Source organism: Athene cunicularia, assembly GCF_003259725.1.
Source record: "Athene cunicularia isolate RWA chromosome 2 unlocalized genomic scaffold, athCun1 chr2_part2, whole genome shotgun sequence".
NCBI classification, from domain to species: Eukaryota; Metazoa; Chordata; class Aves; order Strigiformes; family Strigidae; genus Athene; species Athene cunicularia.
Window position 1 is genome coordinate 5,068,991 of NW_020799096.1, and position 18,466 is coordinate 5,087,456.

The window sequence follows — 18,466 nt, forward strand, 5'->3', positions numbered from 1 at the left end:
AATCATTAGAAAATGTTTAGAGACAGGATAAATAAAGAATGCAAATGTTTTTCAGAGCTCTGAGGGAACCAATAGGCCTTAATAGCCCTGAGCACTCTCACTGGGGATGCACACCCAGGAGCCCTGTTTAAGCTCACACTTGGGCTTAATCTTGCCTGAGCTGTGTTGCAGGAATACTGGTCTCTGGCCCTTTTGCCTGTTGTTCCAGACTGAACCCTTGAATGGGTCCTGGACCTAATTCATTGCCTGTTTTGTCTGGGTCTGTTGATGGATGTGGCTACCCAGTTCTGCTTGGGTGCTGTGGGGCTGGACTCTGCTGGTGAGGGCACAGCCTGTGCTGTGGTCATGCTTGGCTCTTGGCTCCTTGTCCCTTGTGGAGCATTCCCACAGTTCCTGCTGCTCCCTGCCATTGTTGTAGCAGTGCCTCCACTACCTTTCAGCATTTCTCCTTTGTAGGCTGCCTGAACTGGAGGACTAGATTCACATCACAGTGAATGTGTCATCAATAGTGTTTTAATGACCTTCCCTGACCCTGTTCTTTTAAGGTAGTTATATACAAAACACCTTAGACTCCTGGAACTATTGGAAAGGTATGAATTTTTATAAGTGATAAAAGAAAAACCATCTACTAAACATACATAAAGAAATCAGTACTAATATCAAACTTCTAGGAGGTATTACTTGTTACATTGATGTGCTTTCCAATATGGGAAAGCTGATAACAAAAAAACTGTCTGATAAAAAAAATTGAAGAAGTATGAAGGAAAATATGTGTGTACATATAGTCTTAAATATAGGTGGTTGGGTAGACAAATGCATCTAATGACACGAATATCAGTTTACAGAGATTGCGTCTTAATTGTTCAATTTATATCAATCTCACCAAATATGCACTCAATGCTGCTCAGTGCATGTTCTCTATCAGATGATCCATGAACAGCATTAGACAAAATATCTTGTGCAAACTGAGCTCGAATCGATTCAGGAGAGGTCTCTTTTGCCACTTCTGGATCAGTTGGACCCATCAGTTGTCTCCAGTCTTCCACGGCATTTTCCTTTGTTAAGACCATTATCACCGATGGGCCCCTGTAAAATCAATAATACAAGGAAGCTCTTACACTACTCTGAGATGCAGACTTAGCTTTGACTTCAGAGGTGCTGTGAAGGGTTATGATGAGCATTACACTATCTGAATTTTGTTAAACTGTTTAAATTTTAAAATTGTTTTCTGAGTGTTTTGTTTAAGAAAATATCCTGTATTTGAAAGCCAAAAAGATTATAATGATCAGGTATTTGAATTTGGACATTTTGTCCTAAAAAGATTCTCACTCAATAATTTCTGAAGCAAGACAATACATATTGTTTTATCAACAGATATGCTAGCAATATTATGAGAATATATTTGTCCTACATGAGAAGTACAAGGATTCCATTAGAAATTATTTCTTTTTTTTGAGAAAAAAAATCCAAAATAATAGTCACTGTCCATAAGTTTAGAAATAATTTTAAATCTTTCTTCAAAGGAAGAACACTCAGTGCTAGAAGCTAATAAACTTGCCAGAAAGAGTGCCAGAGTGTATCCTTATCCCACTTTGGGTGTAGCATGTTTTGTTGGTACTGTAAATTCAACATTTGACATATATATTTATGTACCTCAGTATCGTATAAAAAGACACTTACTCAGTCATGCAAGTCACTAACTGGTTAAAAAAGGGTTTTCCTTCATGGTCCTTATAAAATTGTATAGCCATTTCACGTGTTAAAGCTTCTTCCTTAATCTTTGATATGACAAATCCAGCATCTTTAACTTTTTGCATAATGTCATCTAGGAGAATAGCAAGCAAACTTATTCTTGATTGACATAGTTTAGATGCAAAAAACCACCCAAAGTTGCATAAATTACTGGATGATTTTTATTTTTTTTTTTTAATCACCAATACCTATTAAAATTCTATTTACAATATCAAACAATCATGGACAACATGACAAACACTTTAACAGTCCTCTAAAATATACAGAAACCGTTGTCATTGCACGAATCCATCTCTACATAGGTGAAAAATCCAGACTGTTGTAAACTATACCAGTAGCATTCACTGTTGTTTCTCACATTGGACAGAACGTGGACTGTAGTTGTAATGCTCTATCACACACCAGCTGGCCTGCTAAAATCAGTCTGGATTGTTACCAGAGGGGAAGAAAGACTCACAAAAGCCAATGATAAATTAGCTTTAGAAAGAATACTGAAATTTCTTAGGAAAGAAGAGAAGAATGCCAAGAAAAGGCTCTGGATATAGGGTTTAAAAAAAAAAGGGGCAGCAAAAATCTTTAAGGTAAGATATTAAGTTGTACATAGTGTTCTCTCTACTTTGACCTTTCCTCCTCATACCCTTTGCCTAAATGGCAAGTTAAACCAAGGATAGAAATTAATCTAAATGAGCAATGACCCCATTGTGAGTCAGTAGAGATAACTGTCTGAAATAAGTAACATGAATTTGGAAAGTCTCCTTTGACTTAGATGGATGCTGGGCAGCTAGTTTGCACAAGTACCTGGCTTTCAAACAGTTTAATTTAGCTAAGAACTATCTTATTTTAATTCACCACCATTCTTGTGAAGAAAGAGCTATCGGCAGCTTAAACAAAGAAGAAGTCACATTTGAGACCTCAATATGAATTATGCAAGCCCTGTGAAAGTATTTCTCTGCATGGAAATAACATTCCAGAGAATAAAAAGAATGCACCTGACATTATTTACTGCAGTGTACATTGGTAATATTTTGTGGAGATTACATCATTAGACATCACCCATACTTTCTAGATCCCTTACCTTTATGCTTCTTAGCAGCATCAGGTTTGATTAATGCCAAAGTGTGCTCCCGAGGGAAGAAGAACTGTAATTCCTTCTCAGCATCATTGGGTGTAGAACTACCATGCAGCTGACCAATAGGTATGTTGTCAACAGCATACTTTGCACGTAAACTAAGAGTCATTAAAAGGGTGAAGTTACTTAAAGGAATAGCCATTTGGAGATTTAACGATGACTAGCCTTAACCCAGTGAATATAAATTAATGTTGATCTGGTAACTTAAGTGCATGATGATCTCTCTGTAGGAGTAGAAACCTTTCACTGTCTACGAAAGGAACAACCAACTTTTTAATTAACCACCCGAAATATGGACCCTCCCAACTTTCCTCTTGTTATATTTCCAAGATAATACCAGTTCTTTCTTAATGGAATGCACTTTTGTCAACAACAAGATGATACCACAGCAGTTTCTTAGAACAATACAATAAGCAGGTAAGACTAAGATGTCCATTTATAAAATGTGTAGGAGAAACTTAGTCACAAATAAAATATTCTAATGATGCAAAGTTTTTATTAAGCTAGAAAATACACACCTATTCTAAAAAATAATGCTGCTATTTCAAGGGAAAAAAAAAAGAATGAGATATTACCAATATTTTTTCTTTGTCTCGAGTGATCTCCTCTAATACCCTTTTTTAAACTCAGATTTTCATTATGTTTAGTTGCCATCATTTCTTAAAAAATCCTATGGTTTCTATGTGTAATACAACACTTCCAAGGAAAGCTTAACAAACTGCAGAAATATGCATCAGTTTCCAGATGATGGCACTGTAGTTACACCAATTAGAATGAGGTATTCATTGAGATGAGGAATGCAAAATTGGAAGCTGTAGATGATGGTTTATTACTGTATTACCTGTTTGGATTTTCCTTCTTAGCCTCTTCAACAACCTTTGGGCCTAACAAATCTCTCCAGTGTGCTACAGCATTTTCTCGTGTCAAGGCAAGTACAAGAGTTGGACCACTGTAAAATGGGAAATCTGGCATTAAAAGAAGATACTAAACTCTGTAATTGGTAAAAGTAATTTAGTTATATATAGTCCAAGCTAGGAAAACAAGCCCTGGTACTGGAGGATCTTAAAAGTGGTCTCTGTTTAAACAGCTACAGTCTGATAAAACCTTATGGGCTTAAAAATGATGTTAAATTCAAAGTTACTGAATGTTAACACAACAGCAAGAATGTTGTAGAATTGGGCTATGTCTTCATTATTAGATATAAAAACGCTGATCAGCTCCTAAGTTTTTGTCCCAGTCATATCCCAACTTCATATGAAGGCAAACAGGATTTGCTTTTCCTCCCCAAGGAATCCAGAACACATCCTGGATGAAGATTCCAGAGCTCTCCTACAGACAACCTAAATGCAGCTTTCCAGAGCAGAGCTCAGCTCGTTTCACTCAAATCAGTAGAAATGGCTTCTGACTTTGACATCATGCATACAGAGGTATGGAATAGCTAGTAATTTTTTTTTTTAATTTATTTATCTGCTACACTTGTGAATTATCTCATTATCTGCAGTTTTCTGATCCTGTTTTGAGTTTTACTAAACTTTCAGAAACATGGGTATCTTGTGAAAATTTCAGCCTTATTTATAGATCCACAGTGCCATTTTTCATTCAATGTACCTGGTCATTTGCTCTAGAAGGACTGGGAAGTAGTCTTGATTTTCATGCTCTTTGTAAAATTCACGTGTTTGTTCTTCAGTTAGGATTATTTCTTTCTGCATTGCTATTTTGAAGCCATCATCCTTTATTCTTTGCATGATAGAATCTGTTTAATATATTGAAATAACGTTAAATTGCCATCCATTCATTGATTTGCACACTTGTGAAGAAATGACATGGAGTTTTCAATCATAATATTAATTTTTTTACAGGTGAATCACTTTTCTAACTGAGGAACAGAAAACTAATTCAAAGCAACTGCTAGAGGGCTTCAGTAGATGTCTGGATGCTCAGAAAGCTGATGCTCACCTTCTTAAGGCTTTCTCACTTCTGAAATCTTAGCAGGAATTCCTGACTGAGAAATATGATGTGTGCTGCTATCACCAAAAGAAGACTTAAGGATTTTGAATAGGTGGATAGTCATTTAACTAAGTTTTACAAGATCACATGTGTAAGTAAGTGGTATGTGGCACAAGTCAAAATTACTGTATAATTACCTACACACGGAGTGCAGAACCACTGCTCTAAGGAACATAGTAGATAACAATCAAGAAATATACAGGGCGAGGTCAAAATTGTAGCCTTTCATATCTCTGTGTATAGGTGTTTCAAGTATAGCGATTCTCAAGTTAGAAATAAAAATGCTATCTAGAATCTAGGAAGAACTGTAAATATATGGCTGAGAAGAAAAGTAAACTTGTTTGGGTGGAACTCCATACTAAAGGGGTAGATTATTTGACTGAATCTGTAAAAACATTTTCTGTATAGACCTGCCCTTGTGCAGCATTGCCTTATGCAGCATAGAACATTCTGGGTCAGATCCTTTTCACCTTGCCATTGATCTGCCTTGAACCTGCCATTCAAGAATAATATCAGCTACGTTATTATGGTGACAATTATAACCCCCTATACTATACTTTGAAAATGCTATATTGTCTGTGAGATCTTCTAGCAACATTCCATCAAAATATACAATCTAAATACATTCTTGAAAAATCAACCAAAGAAACAAAATAGCATTGATGTTTACTTTTTTAATATATCAAAAACATTAACCAAGTAACTTTTTTCCAGACAAAGACTACCATCAATTTAATGATGGGGAGGCAATGTGACCTATGAACACTTCATTAATAGAGTTAGAATTTTTAAAATTCAAAACAGGAGACATTTTATATACCCTAGATAGAAAATGTAGTTATTAACACTTACATCGTCTTTCCTTTAAGAGAGAGGGTCTAATTAATGCCAAAGTCTTTTCAACTTTTTGGTCTGTCTTCTGTATACCAAAATTTGGGAAAAAGAAGGCAAGTTGTCTGCTGGCATCTTCTACACTGTCTTGAATGTCACATAGATTAAATATACTCTCAGTTTCCACAGTTTCTTCCAAACTAACGAGACACAAAGTAGTACAGTATTTAAGTCACTGCATGCATTGTGTTAACAGTTGACTTCTTGAAGATGTATTTTCTTAAAGTTTAGGTAAACATAAGAATAGAATGCCAAACTAAGCTTTGGTAAATTCAGATTCATGACTAAAGCAATGTTTCTGAGAAGAGAATTATTAATCTTCTCAAAAAGTGCCCTGTCATGTGATATAAAAGGAAATCTCAGTCATGCAGCCTTTCTAATTCCCCTCTAGCTTATTCAAAACAGTCTCTCTGTTTCACTAGACAGAATTACTACTGACAAGTGTACAGTGTATAATGAATGATCAATAAAAGGACTGTGCTTAGTTCATGTACAGCATGATCGTAAAAACAATAGCACGACAGAATTGCCTTTAGGAGAGATACTGCTCATTGTTATTTGCCTGTATTTCTAAGGTTTATTTAGCTATGTAAATACAGTCATTCTTCACAACTTACAGAAAATGCAATATTCTCCACTTGTACTAGATTAATACAGGAAGGGATGCAGCAGGAATCAACAAAATTATCAATTATTATGACAAGTTCTTCTCTGGAACAAAGTATTTAAATTCTGTTACTTTAAGTAAATCTCTTGTCTAAATATAAAACTTGATCCAACAATTGAATTTTTGTGAATGCTATTGTCTGATGCTGTGTGAGCTATCATCATCTCTAAAATTCTTTACAAATACTTGGCATAGGAGAAAAACAGACATTTCAAGATGGTTGTGAACAGTTAATCCTTACAATATTTTTAGGCCTCTTGGGGGGTGGAGGAAGAGGGGAGGGGTAAACAAAACCCAAACTCCTCCCACTTCTTTTCTGGCTTTTACAGAGTGGTCCCGGGGAGCACAGAGTGCTTCAGGTGTCCCCTAGTCTCCTTTGGGCCACATCACAGCTTCCCTGCATAGATAGGTGTAAACATGGGCAACCCTCAGTGGGCAAAGCTGGCAGGCACTTTGTCAGGGTGAACTAGTGTTCACCCATTCAAGGCTAGTTCAGAAGTGACAAGAGACTGGTGCCCTTTGCTTCTCATCCTTACCTAGGAAGCATGGAGTTTCTATGTTCCCACAGGAACAGTGATTGCATCTCTAGTGGTGGTCCCGTGAAGGACCAGGTGAAAAATTCTGCCTGCTCCCTGGAACCTTTGCACACAGGCACATGAGCATCTGTAAGAATGTGCCTTGGTTTATGGTGCGCTCTGAATACTGTAACTGAGTCACACGTATGCATTTTCACTGGTAGTTACCTCTCTGGCTGCTCAGCCTCAGGCTCATCAGGCACACTCTCACTCGATTCACATAGTTCTTTCCAGTGAGGAATAGCATCAGTTGCTTCTCTTTTAATGATTACCAAAACGTGGCATGGTCCACTCATCATGAATTGAACAAAATCATCAAAATCACTCTAAAAAACATAATTTCCCCCCTATGAATTACAGGAAGTCTGAGTTTATAATCAGAAATGAGACACCATCCTTTCCAAAGTAACTCATAATTCCTGTTCTAAAATGGCATTTACATGCATTACTCAAAACACTGACAAATTGGTTGAGGAGTTTTTTGATCAATCGTTTGAAACAACATTACAAAAAGTCTAAAACGAAATTAATTGAGATAAAGGAAGTGATAGAAATACATTAAGCAAGTACCACATGTTTTTCCAGGTTAAAATGCAAGTAATAAAGAGTGAAGAGAATGGTCTAGAAACTCAATGTGATCAAACACTATGCTTGCAGTAGCACATATAGTGTGACATGACAAACTGTACTACAATTCCATGCAAAATTTCTGAAACTAAACCCTATATAGCTGGCTGTAAATATAGATCACTCACATATCTGCAAGACATTTGTAGGCTTTTCCTTCATTATCTACATTCTTTTCACTCCTTCATTTTCAACCATCATTTTCATCAGAAAGTAACTTTTGAAGCTGTTGTGAGTTTTTAACCTTTTCTTCCTTATGTCACCTTTTTCTTCAATATTGTGAATTTCCTCAAATATCTGCTCTGCTTTTAAATATTTGACTAAATCTTTTCTTTACCAGTCACTCTCATCTGATTGCATATGATACACTTTTCCTTTAGTAATACAAGGATGACATATTCACATTTATGCTTTCAATTCATTGCTTTTCTCTTTCAATTATCTTCATATCTATGCATACTCTTAACCCATTTCACAAGATGAACAAACTCAGAAGACAACGAATGCAAGTACAAAAACATTTGCTACAATGCATAAAGGGAATATTTATACCATTGTAGCTTCAAAAGCACACTTACATCAGAAGAAATAGATGTGGCTATTAGATTTGGCTGTCCTGGATCACCCAGATTCATCATTAAAAAGAAACAACTTTTGGTTCCAGTTATATCTGAAGGTTTATTGCCTTGAATCTCCATTCTGTTGTCATATGCAGTCTTTGGACTTTCAGCAAGATCGATGAGTATTAAATCAGGAATAATTTTGCTCACTGAGCACAAAGGAATATATATTTTATATTGTCACTTTACCATAATTATTTTTCAGCTTAGCATTACACTTAAAGAATGGCAAATAGTTCTCAATATGTATAGGGCCCTCTGGACTGCTTCTGGTAGTTTGTAGTAGTTTTGTTATTCTCCCTGTCCTAATGTTTTCTAGGAACTGCTGTGGTGTAGTAGTGCTGCCATATATCAAACACTGCATGTTTCTTCTCTGTCTTTGTTCCTCCCATATATCCCTCTACACCTAACTAATCTCAAATTTGGCTGCTGTTCCCATGAAGATGACTTATTTTTATCTCTATTTCTAAACTGTCTCCTTACAAGCTCTCCCTATTACTTCCTTTCTAAACCATAGTGCAGCCATCTGGTGATTACTATCAGATTTCTTTTTGCCCTCTGGCTTCAGTGGGAACCATCTTGTCTAACTCTTATTCATTTAGAGTGCTACAGGAACACTTTCCTAGCTTCTTCTTTTGATTATGCCAGCCCTTTCATTGATCCCTGCCATTGGTCCCTGTAATAATATTAAGCAAACTAGTCATCTGCATATAATTCCAGCCTCAGTGTATTTTATGCACCTCTGAAATAGGAGAAGGTATAAGTATTTGTTAATCAGCTTAATTTTTGTGAATCATATCCTTCTATCATACTATCAGCTATCATACTGCCAAAGCACTTGACAATATCCAGGTACTAGTTTGCCACACCACTGTCATTTAGTGGTGACCAGCATAATTTAATTGTTTTCTTGAACTTCCGGTCACAGAATCACAGAATCCTCTAGGTTGGAAAAGACCTTGAAGATCATCCAGTCCAACCATTAACCTCACACTGACCATTCTCAATTCCACCAGATCCCTCAGCACTGGGTCAACCCTACTCTTGAACACCTCCAGGGATGGGGACTCCACAACAACCCCTTCTGGAAAGAAATGCTTCCTAAGAGCCAGTTTAAACCTTCCCTGGCTCAACTTGAGGCCACTCCTTCTTGTCCTTAGCTCTTTGTTGTCCCCTAATATAGGATAGGGCCAGAAAAATAAACTTCAATGGAGATGCTTTCTCTTTCAGCCTTGTGCACCTGTTTATTCCCAGTACTACCCTGTGATAAAACTGAAGAGAAGAAAAAAATGCAACATATCCTATCACTAATTTTCTGGCTGGCAGATATGAGTTAAATAGATACATACTGCCATGTAAGTGACACTGGATATTGGGTTTATGCTACATTTTAGCACCTAACAGCCTATGTTTAGGGCCATGACTAAGGGTCATACACATTCTGATAACAGCAAGAACAACAAGATCTTTTGGGATTTAATTCGAGTTCAGTTTAATTTAGCTAGAATGTTAGAGTGCTACCAAGTCATATTTGTATGAGTCAGTAAGAAAAAGAGAGATAACATCTCCTTTTTTCTATGCAGTATATTTACATTAATCCTGTTTTTTAACATACTAAAAATTTACAAGACAAAGATCTGTAAATACATATAGCTACAATTATAAGTTTTACCTCTTCCTTTTGTTTAGGTTTTTAGTTCGGTTTTACCTGTTCTTTTTTCTGGGCATAGAACACTCTGATTTGCTCTTCAGTTAACATTTTCTCCTCTGCTGCCTCAATGACAAATCCTGCATCTCTAATCTGCAATTAGTAAAATACGACCCAGTGGCATTTGAAAACAGATATATATAAAATCATATGTTATTGTAAATCTAAAGATTGATTGATTTTAAAAGCTATCTTAAATTTAAAATTATCTGAAATATTCCAAATATAACTGCTATGTTACATTTTTTCAAAGCGCTTCACTAAATTCAGGATTACAATGCCCAGTAAGTTAATGTTTGTGAAAAATATAGTGCAGTTCAATGTATGTATTCACTCAGTAGTTAATAATACCTTTTATTTAACATTGAATAAACTCAATTTAACCATTGTGAGTGATTAACATACAACCACTTCTAAAAATGTTATTACAAACTATGTTATAATCATAGTAGTCATATAAATGTGTATTTATCAACAATTGTTGGATTAGGCTAAACTACTTGGCTTTAGAAACATCAAAAAACACAAAATAAAATCTATTTTATCATTATCTATTTTATGTTACTACACTAAATTCAAGTAAGTGTAAGTAATGCACACTTACATGATCTATGTCAAAATAGTCCACTGGTATGAGGTCTATACCGTATACTGATATTTAAAAAAGAAAGGAGCTACTCAGCCACAATACTGATCATAGGCCAATATTAATCTGCTTACCATCACTATGCTCTTTAAAAGCCCCTGTGATACTGCTGAGTGCTTCCAGACTTCCTCGCCAAGGCTGAGTGTGGAAACAAGTATGAGTACGCACCTCCTAAAGCAGTGCAAAGGCAGAGCTGACTAGCAGCTGCTCAGCTACAGCTAAATTGCTTTCAAGCAGTGCCTGCTTTTTTTGACTTTACTGAGCTTCCTTCCTTTCTGGCCAAGGTAGAGTAATTGCAGAAACAACTTATACAATGCTCTTATTTTCTTTCCAGAAAGGTTACTGGCCTTGTCATAGCAATTTTTTAAGATTAGCATAATTTTATCTTGATCAATAGTGTTATGAGGCAATTTTTGTAACAGAAACAGTGAGAAATTCCTGTAATTGAATTGAATTGAATTGAAATGAATTGAAATGAGCATTATTAGAGTATCCTATTCTGGAAGGCAAAAGAATTTTTCTTTCACTGAGTGATGGCTTAAACAAATACTAACCCCTTGGATGCACCCTTGCGTACTTGCTGAAATCGCATTCTTCACTGCAGGAACAAATATTGCGCTCCTGACAAATATTGGTGTACAATTACTGGTGCACATGAATTAGCCTCACCATCTACACATGTATATTGTCATATGTGCTTGTACACACACCTTCTTTCACAAGGAACTCTTAAAATGATTTAGGCGTGCCTACAATTCTTTAAGATGCTGTGCAAAGAATTAACTTCACCACTGCAATCTCCAGTTTTCATTTCTATTTCAATATGAGGAAAATAAGACACTTTTCTGTTTGGAGATTTCATGTGTCTCAATTGACACATCATGAATCGGTATCATAACTTATCTACTGACATAAAATATTAAAGCAATAATCAATAAATATCAATCTGACCACCAAATTATTTCAGGTCAAAATTATCATGCTTGTATCATCCTTATCAGAGAAGCATTAAGAGATCTTGTTCTAAAGCCTGGGCATAAATTAAGATCTACTTAATCTTACATCTTGCTACTATGCCTCTTAACTAAATAGGATGAATGAATCTTTTCAAATTCTGTCTACCTTTTGTTTAATTTCTTCTACGCGTCCCTCTAAGACATCATCAGGTTTTATAATTCCAATAGAATATCTGACTACTGGAAAAGGGAAAAAATCATCTGTCAATGAATATGTTTATCAAAATACACAACTCAATTTTCCATTGCTTACAAGTGGGTTTCTCTAAATAATTCTCCGTTTTAATATTGAGATGGCCAAACAGTTGTTCCAAAAAATAAGTGATTCCAGCACTTAAAATATGTCTTGGAGTGCAGGACCATCCTTAGCCATCCCTAGAATCTACATTTCTGATGAACCACTGCTATTTTGGGTACTATGTTGGAAAAATGGTTCACATGCAGCTAGGTGTGGTGGAAAAACTGCGGTTTAAGATAGATACTTTGTCTAAGGAGCTCTGTATGTACAAGACTAGAAATGTGAAAGGAATTAATATTACTAAGGAAAATTCACTAAGTGAAAGTCTGTATGAATATTGGAGATTTCCAGTAAGATATATTTCTTGTCATAGCAGATGTTTCCTTAGCATTGGGGGTGCTGAAGTCATTTGCAATAAATAACTGTTGAAGTAACACATGCTTGCTAACACAATCTAATATTTAAAACAAGAGCTGTTCCTGGTTGTAGACACACTGTTACAACACCCATAGCATACAGATACCTGCAAAATGACAGTGGTCAGAAGAGAGTATGAACTACATCATCTTTGCAGAATCTGAAGTTTACAGTTAAGCATTATAATGTCATTCATTCAGATCCCAAAAACTGTAGAAGAACTTAATAATAGATCTAACAGAAACGACAGACTACTACTTGTTTCCAACACTGGAAAACACTCACAGTCACCTGCATGTGGTAGTGAAAATATTACAAAAAAACATTAGTGTGTTACGGCTTCTGAGGGATCATATAACCTGAAGCTGAACCCCAGCTGAAAACTCTGTTGCCTGATTTTGTCACATATTTAGGTTCTGTGGATTAGTGTAAAGTCTGCATATAACTGCTAAAATATTTGTAATACTGTACTGCTAGGTCTCAGAGAGGTCTCAGAGAAAAATTATGGGCTCAAACTGAGGTCAGGAGTATGTCACTTGAACAACACAATGAAGAAGGCATTAAGAGGAAGGAGAAGGGACATGATTTAATCTGTGACTGTGATCTAATGCCTTCTCTCAGGGAAAAAAAAAAAAAGAAAAAAAGGCAAGATCAAGAAGGAGAGGATGGAGGAGGTTATTCTACCTCAGCATTACTGAATGGCATTCTGTGCATATACAAAACAGTAGAAACCTTCGGTAGCTACAGATAACAGTAAGAAAAGATGTAGGTCCCAGCTCATGACAAGCCTAAGATAAATCATAGACATGAGACTCACAAACATGATGATGCTTATTTTTCAATCTTTTTGGAGCCTTGGTGGATTTATGCTCTGTGTAGGTCTGTTCTTTAGCTCTTAAATCTAATCTACTGAAAGAGCGCATTAAAAATAATGTGAGATACAAGGTATTAAATTCTTCACAGATTAACTCTTCCAATCCTCTCAGGTTGCCCTCATCTTGGTATTCTGGTAGAACATCCAAGGGTTAACAAACACCATCTCGATGAAAGTGCCTACCTAACACAGGGACTGTGTGGCAGTGACTTTCAGGTACTAGTTTTACACAGGAAAATTCCCTGGCACATAGCATTGCTACTGTCTATGTGCTAGGAACCTCAAGTCTGAAGGTTCCCAAAGGGGAGGTGAAAACAGTAATGAAGATAGCCTGTTATCTTAATTCCTTACAGAAGAAAGCTTCTCCTCATTTTGATATCATCATAGACATTTGTTCTTTTTCTTTCTGCTAACATTTCTGAAATTAATCAAATATATTTACCCTCAGGTACAGTCTCTTCTACAGTCTCTTCTGATGATTTCTCTTCCAAGAAAACAAGTTCATCTACCTATGGTAATTGCAAATAGAGTAAAAGTCCATCAGCAGTGCTAAGCAAAAGTCATCAAACACAGCTGTACAATCTTTACAACACTGGTATCTTAATGTAAGAACATATTTGTAACCCTAAAACACTAACAATTCTAAGAAAGACCTTGAGTTAGCCTGATTTTCCTTAACTGAGCTACAGTTTGTTAAATGTTTCCTTTTACTGTGTTTTTTGATCTCCATTTTCACTCAAAACAAGCAATGAGACACTACTGTTTCCCATGTCTTTGTTTCATATGATGTACTGTTAGTTAGTTATATATATATAAAAATTATCCGGTCCTGAAAAAAAAAGATTACTAAAGCCTTTATGTGCTAGTGACATATTTGTCCATCTCTCAATTTCTTGCATTAATAGGCTAACCTGTAAATTTCTTGAATTTTTATAAAGTACCATTTATTAGAAATTTCTTAAAAAACCCAAACCCTCACATATGTCACTTTACTGTTAAGAAAAAATTACAAGAAAAAATTAAACATTACCTAAACCACTATCACAGACATTGAGAGAAACCATATAAGTGTAATAAAAATACTCATTTATACTTAAGTATCTGTTTTGTGAGTACCTCTGTGCGTTCCTTCTTTCCAGCTGCAATTTCCCTCTCTTCCTGTACTAGCTCTGTTATTTTCTTACTTATAAGAGGACCATTTACACCTCTTACTATTGCAACAATTTTGCCATTCTGTAAAAGAGAAAATAACACTTGTTCTTGTCACTTAGTTTACACATCTACTTCAGTTTTGGAACATGTTATATCTTGCTATTTTTATCTTGCTATTTTTTCCAGGGACAGGACAGGACCGCTTGCTATGCCCACTGAGGTGAATACCAAAGCTACTGCTGCCTCTACTAGCTCAGAATGAACCTTTCTTGCTTTTACTTCCTCCCTTCCTTCTCTACCTAATTTTCCATGTTTATTTCTAGGCTCACCATTAATAGTACAGTCAGAAGTAAATGCAAATATGGAATTCACTAGCTCTTAATTTCTATAGCATGGAGTTTTTAATCTTTTTTTTTTTTTTTTTTTCATTATATTTCAGTGTGTGCTCTGCTACATTTATGAACACCATAGCAAAGCCAGCTACTAATGATCAAAGGTATTGCTAACTTCATTTGGCAGCACTCAGATTCAAACGTGAAAGTGTCCTGAAAGTATTGTTCTTGGTCCTTAGTGGTGCGAATTCAAATCCTAGCACCCTCAAGTCAAAAAACCCTCCACCTCCTATGTGAGCAGTGTTCTACAGTGGAGCCCTAGGAGGACAGTCTTTCTGTGTCCGTCAGCGAGAGATAATAAATGTATGGTTGATTGTTACAGTTGCTCAGGTGTGAAAAATGAAATTTTAATTCTTTATCTTAAAAACCTTAAAGTGGCAGGAAATGTAAACTCTTATTCCTGGAAGGAAAGTGTGCATAAAATAACCATTTCAGTGTAGCCACATGTAGGCACTTTATGAGAATCAACCCAGGAAAATTTACATGGATTTCTCACTAACCAGCAAAACTGTGGTTACCACAAATCTGTGACTGTACATGCAGCAGCTACAACAAAAATGTGCTTGAGAACCACAGATTTACACACTGGAAACAGCCTCAAGTAAACAACATCTGATGATATAATCCTACGTACTGTAAAATCTAAAGATGTGATTTTACATTTTTTTTAAATCTACCACAAAATTAGGACAAAAGTAGGCAGCACATTAAAAGAAACTGATGTGATATACTTACAACACAAAAAAGAAAAACAGGTTCACATTTATTCCTAAATGGTTGCAGAGTTGGAATGTTGTCAGCCTCTGCCTGAAGTCAGATGAAAAACATTATTTACTTGCATGTGTATACGTATTCATATATATATATAAACATTTTTGCCTGCAAGAAAACTGCAGTCTTACATACTTTGGTGTTAAACACTCAAACTGCACTCTTAGATATAACTAGAATTCCTTAAGGCACTTTCTGGTGATGAAGAAAGAACTGGCTTGGTAACATGGGATTAGCATCGCTTTATATTAGAAGAGTTTATCACAGAAAAACACCTTATTCTAATACTGTTTCCCATGTAGGTTTTAATAACACACATAAATGAGGAGGCAGCTTGTGCAATCTTGATGGAAGAGATTATGCACTGTATCACGTTCTTTGTGATGTGGTCAACTGTATGAAAGCACTCGAGATTATCTCTGAACAGAACTGCCTGCTTTTTTGTGTATAAACAATACATATATTTTCTACAAAAACGCTTTGATCTGGCAATTGAAAGTTTCCAGTAACATGGAAAAGGATGAACTTGGTCAACATATGGGAGGAACTGAATTGTGAAACAAATTATCTACTTTGAATATGATATATACCTCCTATTTTATACTACTAGTGTAGAAGAACAGTTTTACTTCTATAGTTTTATGATAATTTATTTTTCAATTCTCTCTTTTTGTTCTACTAAAAATGAAATCCAAAGGGATATTTGAAAAAGGTGCAACAATATTTTTCAGGGACATAAGTATTTTAAATGTGATAATCCATAATGTAGAGACTTAAAACTAAAAATCATATAGTTTGGCTTTTGAATGTTTCTGCAATCGCATCAAGTAAAACAAAAGTTGTGGGATATCAGCTCCCATTCTGTTATAGGTGCTTTCATTTTTATCACCATTTCCAATCTACCCCTAAACAAAGTCTTATGAGGAGATATGCAGAAGAAGAGGCAACCAGGCCAAAATTATGATGATTTGGTTGTCAGGACAGTAAAATGAAAGCTCTGTATGTGCAGACAGACAAAAAGATATATTTTAAATAAAATATAAATGAAGTTCCACACAGAATTTACATCCTTACCACTGCAAAATGCAACACATCGTCTTCACCAAACTCATTCTTCAGTTTTCTGAGTAAGTTCACCACAGCTTTGCAAGGACCACACCAAGCTTGATACACATCTATTACTAAAATGTAATAGTTTGGAATTACAAACAGTTGACTTGTGGAATTTACAAAATGAGACATATTTATGTGTGTGTGGGAACAGTACTGGGAGGGCGTTCATATGCATCTTTCAGTCCTAGTCAATGAATGCATTGTGAATACATGAATGTATTCAGTGGACACATCACAATTTCTTCTTTTATTTTAGTGACTTCTGACATCAACAACATACTTCACAATACAATTGAGATGATTAATACAAACAGTTGCATTTCTTTCATATTCCTTTTCCTTTTAATTGTTCTTTTTCTTTTCCCCCTGTTGCTTTTCATTCTTATGCAGATCTTTATCCTACAGGATTTTTACCTCCCTGAGCCCATGCAGATAATCTACTTCCCATTACTACTCCTCTGTAGATATAATCCCAGTACAGGTTTGTTCCTTCTACCCAAATACAATTTCAAGGAGACCTAGGACACATTGTTATTGGACTGAATGAACTGAAAACTGAGGATAATAGACATCATAGAACATCCACTCCTAAGAATGCTGACCGTTTAACTGTTAAGGACACCTGTACAGTACTAATTGAGTCTGCACAAGATTTTAGGGAAAAAACTTCCACAGAAGTGTCCAGACCCCTACCATACAGTATAACATATTGGAAAGGTATTTTCTAAACGTTGGTGTATAATAGTGCATAGAATAATGGGTAACATGATTTCTGACAAGTATTTATCATAGAAGATAGTGTATATTCATAAACACAATATACAAATTTATAAATATTTTAATATAACCTTTCTTTAAATGATAATAGGGCACTAGTCTTCTAGATTTATAACTAGTGTCTATTAAAGACGATATAAATATGAAAAACTGTACATGTCTTCATGAGAGATTAAACAGAAAATAGTGACAGTACCTACTACACCTTTTGTCAGCAACATTTCATCCCACTGGTTTTGATTAGTTATTATGGCCTGAAATAAAATGAATTGACATTTTAACACCTTAAAAAAGCAGAAAAAAAAAATCTATTAATCTCTAGAATTGTTCAAGTAATTAGGATTTATACCTGGAGCTGTATTTCTTTCTTCTTGCTTTCCATTTCCCTGTGATTATAGGAAACATATCAATATACAAAGTACATTTAAGAGGGTTTTAAAAGAACATGTGACATGCAGAACTGATTTATATGGTTTTCAACAGAGCACTGCTTCTGATTCCCTTAAACATTAACTTGACTGAAGCCCCTACAACTATGACAGTTAACACCTCACATCAGAATTCTGTGGAGCAATATACAACTTATTTGCAAAACCCACACAGCACAGGAAACAGAATACAAATTCTAGTTTCTTTATCTGTTTTTTAGTTTCTTAATTTCTTAGGGACTTCAAAATTTTTTAGTCTCAACAATTTTTCAAGCTTATAATTACTCTGTTCAGAATGGCCAAAGGGACCTCAGATGGGATGACAGCTGCTGTAACAGTGGACCATTTCAAAAAAATATTGATCAAAGAGCTTCAACTCTAATGACACCAAATCAAGTTTCCTAGCTTCTGGGATGCATGAAAAACAATGAGTTAGTATCCCATAACTAAACTCCCCACCAAAACCTGATGCATTCATCATTCTATCATTAATAAAAAATGTCCTTCATGTTTGGGTTTTTTTTTTTTTTTTTTTTTTTTTTTTTTCTGTTTGTTTAAGGTTTTTTAATAGATAATAGATAACTATGAACTGGACAGAAAAACTATCTCAGTTAAGTTACATATGTGGATGAAGTTTGACTTCTGCTTCTAAATTGAGCATAACTG

At 35.4% G+C, this 18,466-nt stretch overlaps 1 protein-coding gene across 1 annotated transcript; it reads right to left on the minus strand.

Moving 5' to 3' along the window:
- Positions 1 to 863: 863 nt before the first annotated feature.
- On the minus strand, positions 864 to 17,754 carry NME8 (NME/NM23 family member 8). The gene is made up of 15 exons (XM_026843957.1): positions 17,722 to 17,754; positions 17,569 to 17,626; positions 16,557 to 16,663; positions 15,447 to 15,518; positions 14,284 to 14,400; positions 13,610 to 13,676; positions 11,745 to 11,818; positions 9,977 to 10,069; positions 7,190 to 7,347; positions 5,741 to 5,919; positions 4,490 to 4,634; positions 3,723 to 3,830; positions 2,828 to 2,979; positions 1,681 to 1,825; positions 864 to 1,086 (listed from the first exon to the last, which is right to left on the minus strand). The coding sequence occupies exons 1-15, from the start codon at positions 17,752 to 17,754 to the stop codon at positions 864 to 866; spliced, it is 1,731 nt and encodes a 576-aa protein (XP_026699758.1).
- Positions 17,755 to 18,466: the final 712 nt, after the last annotated feature.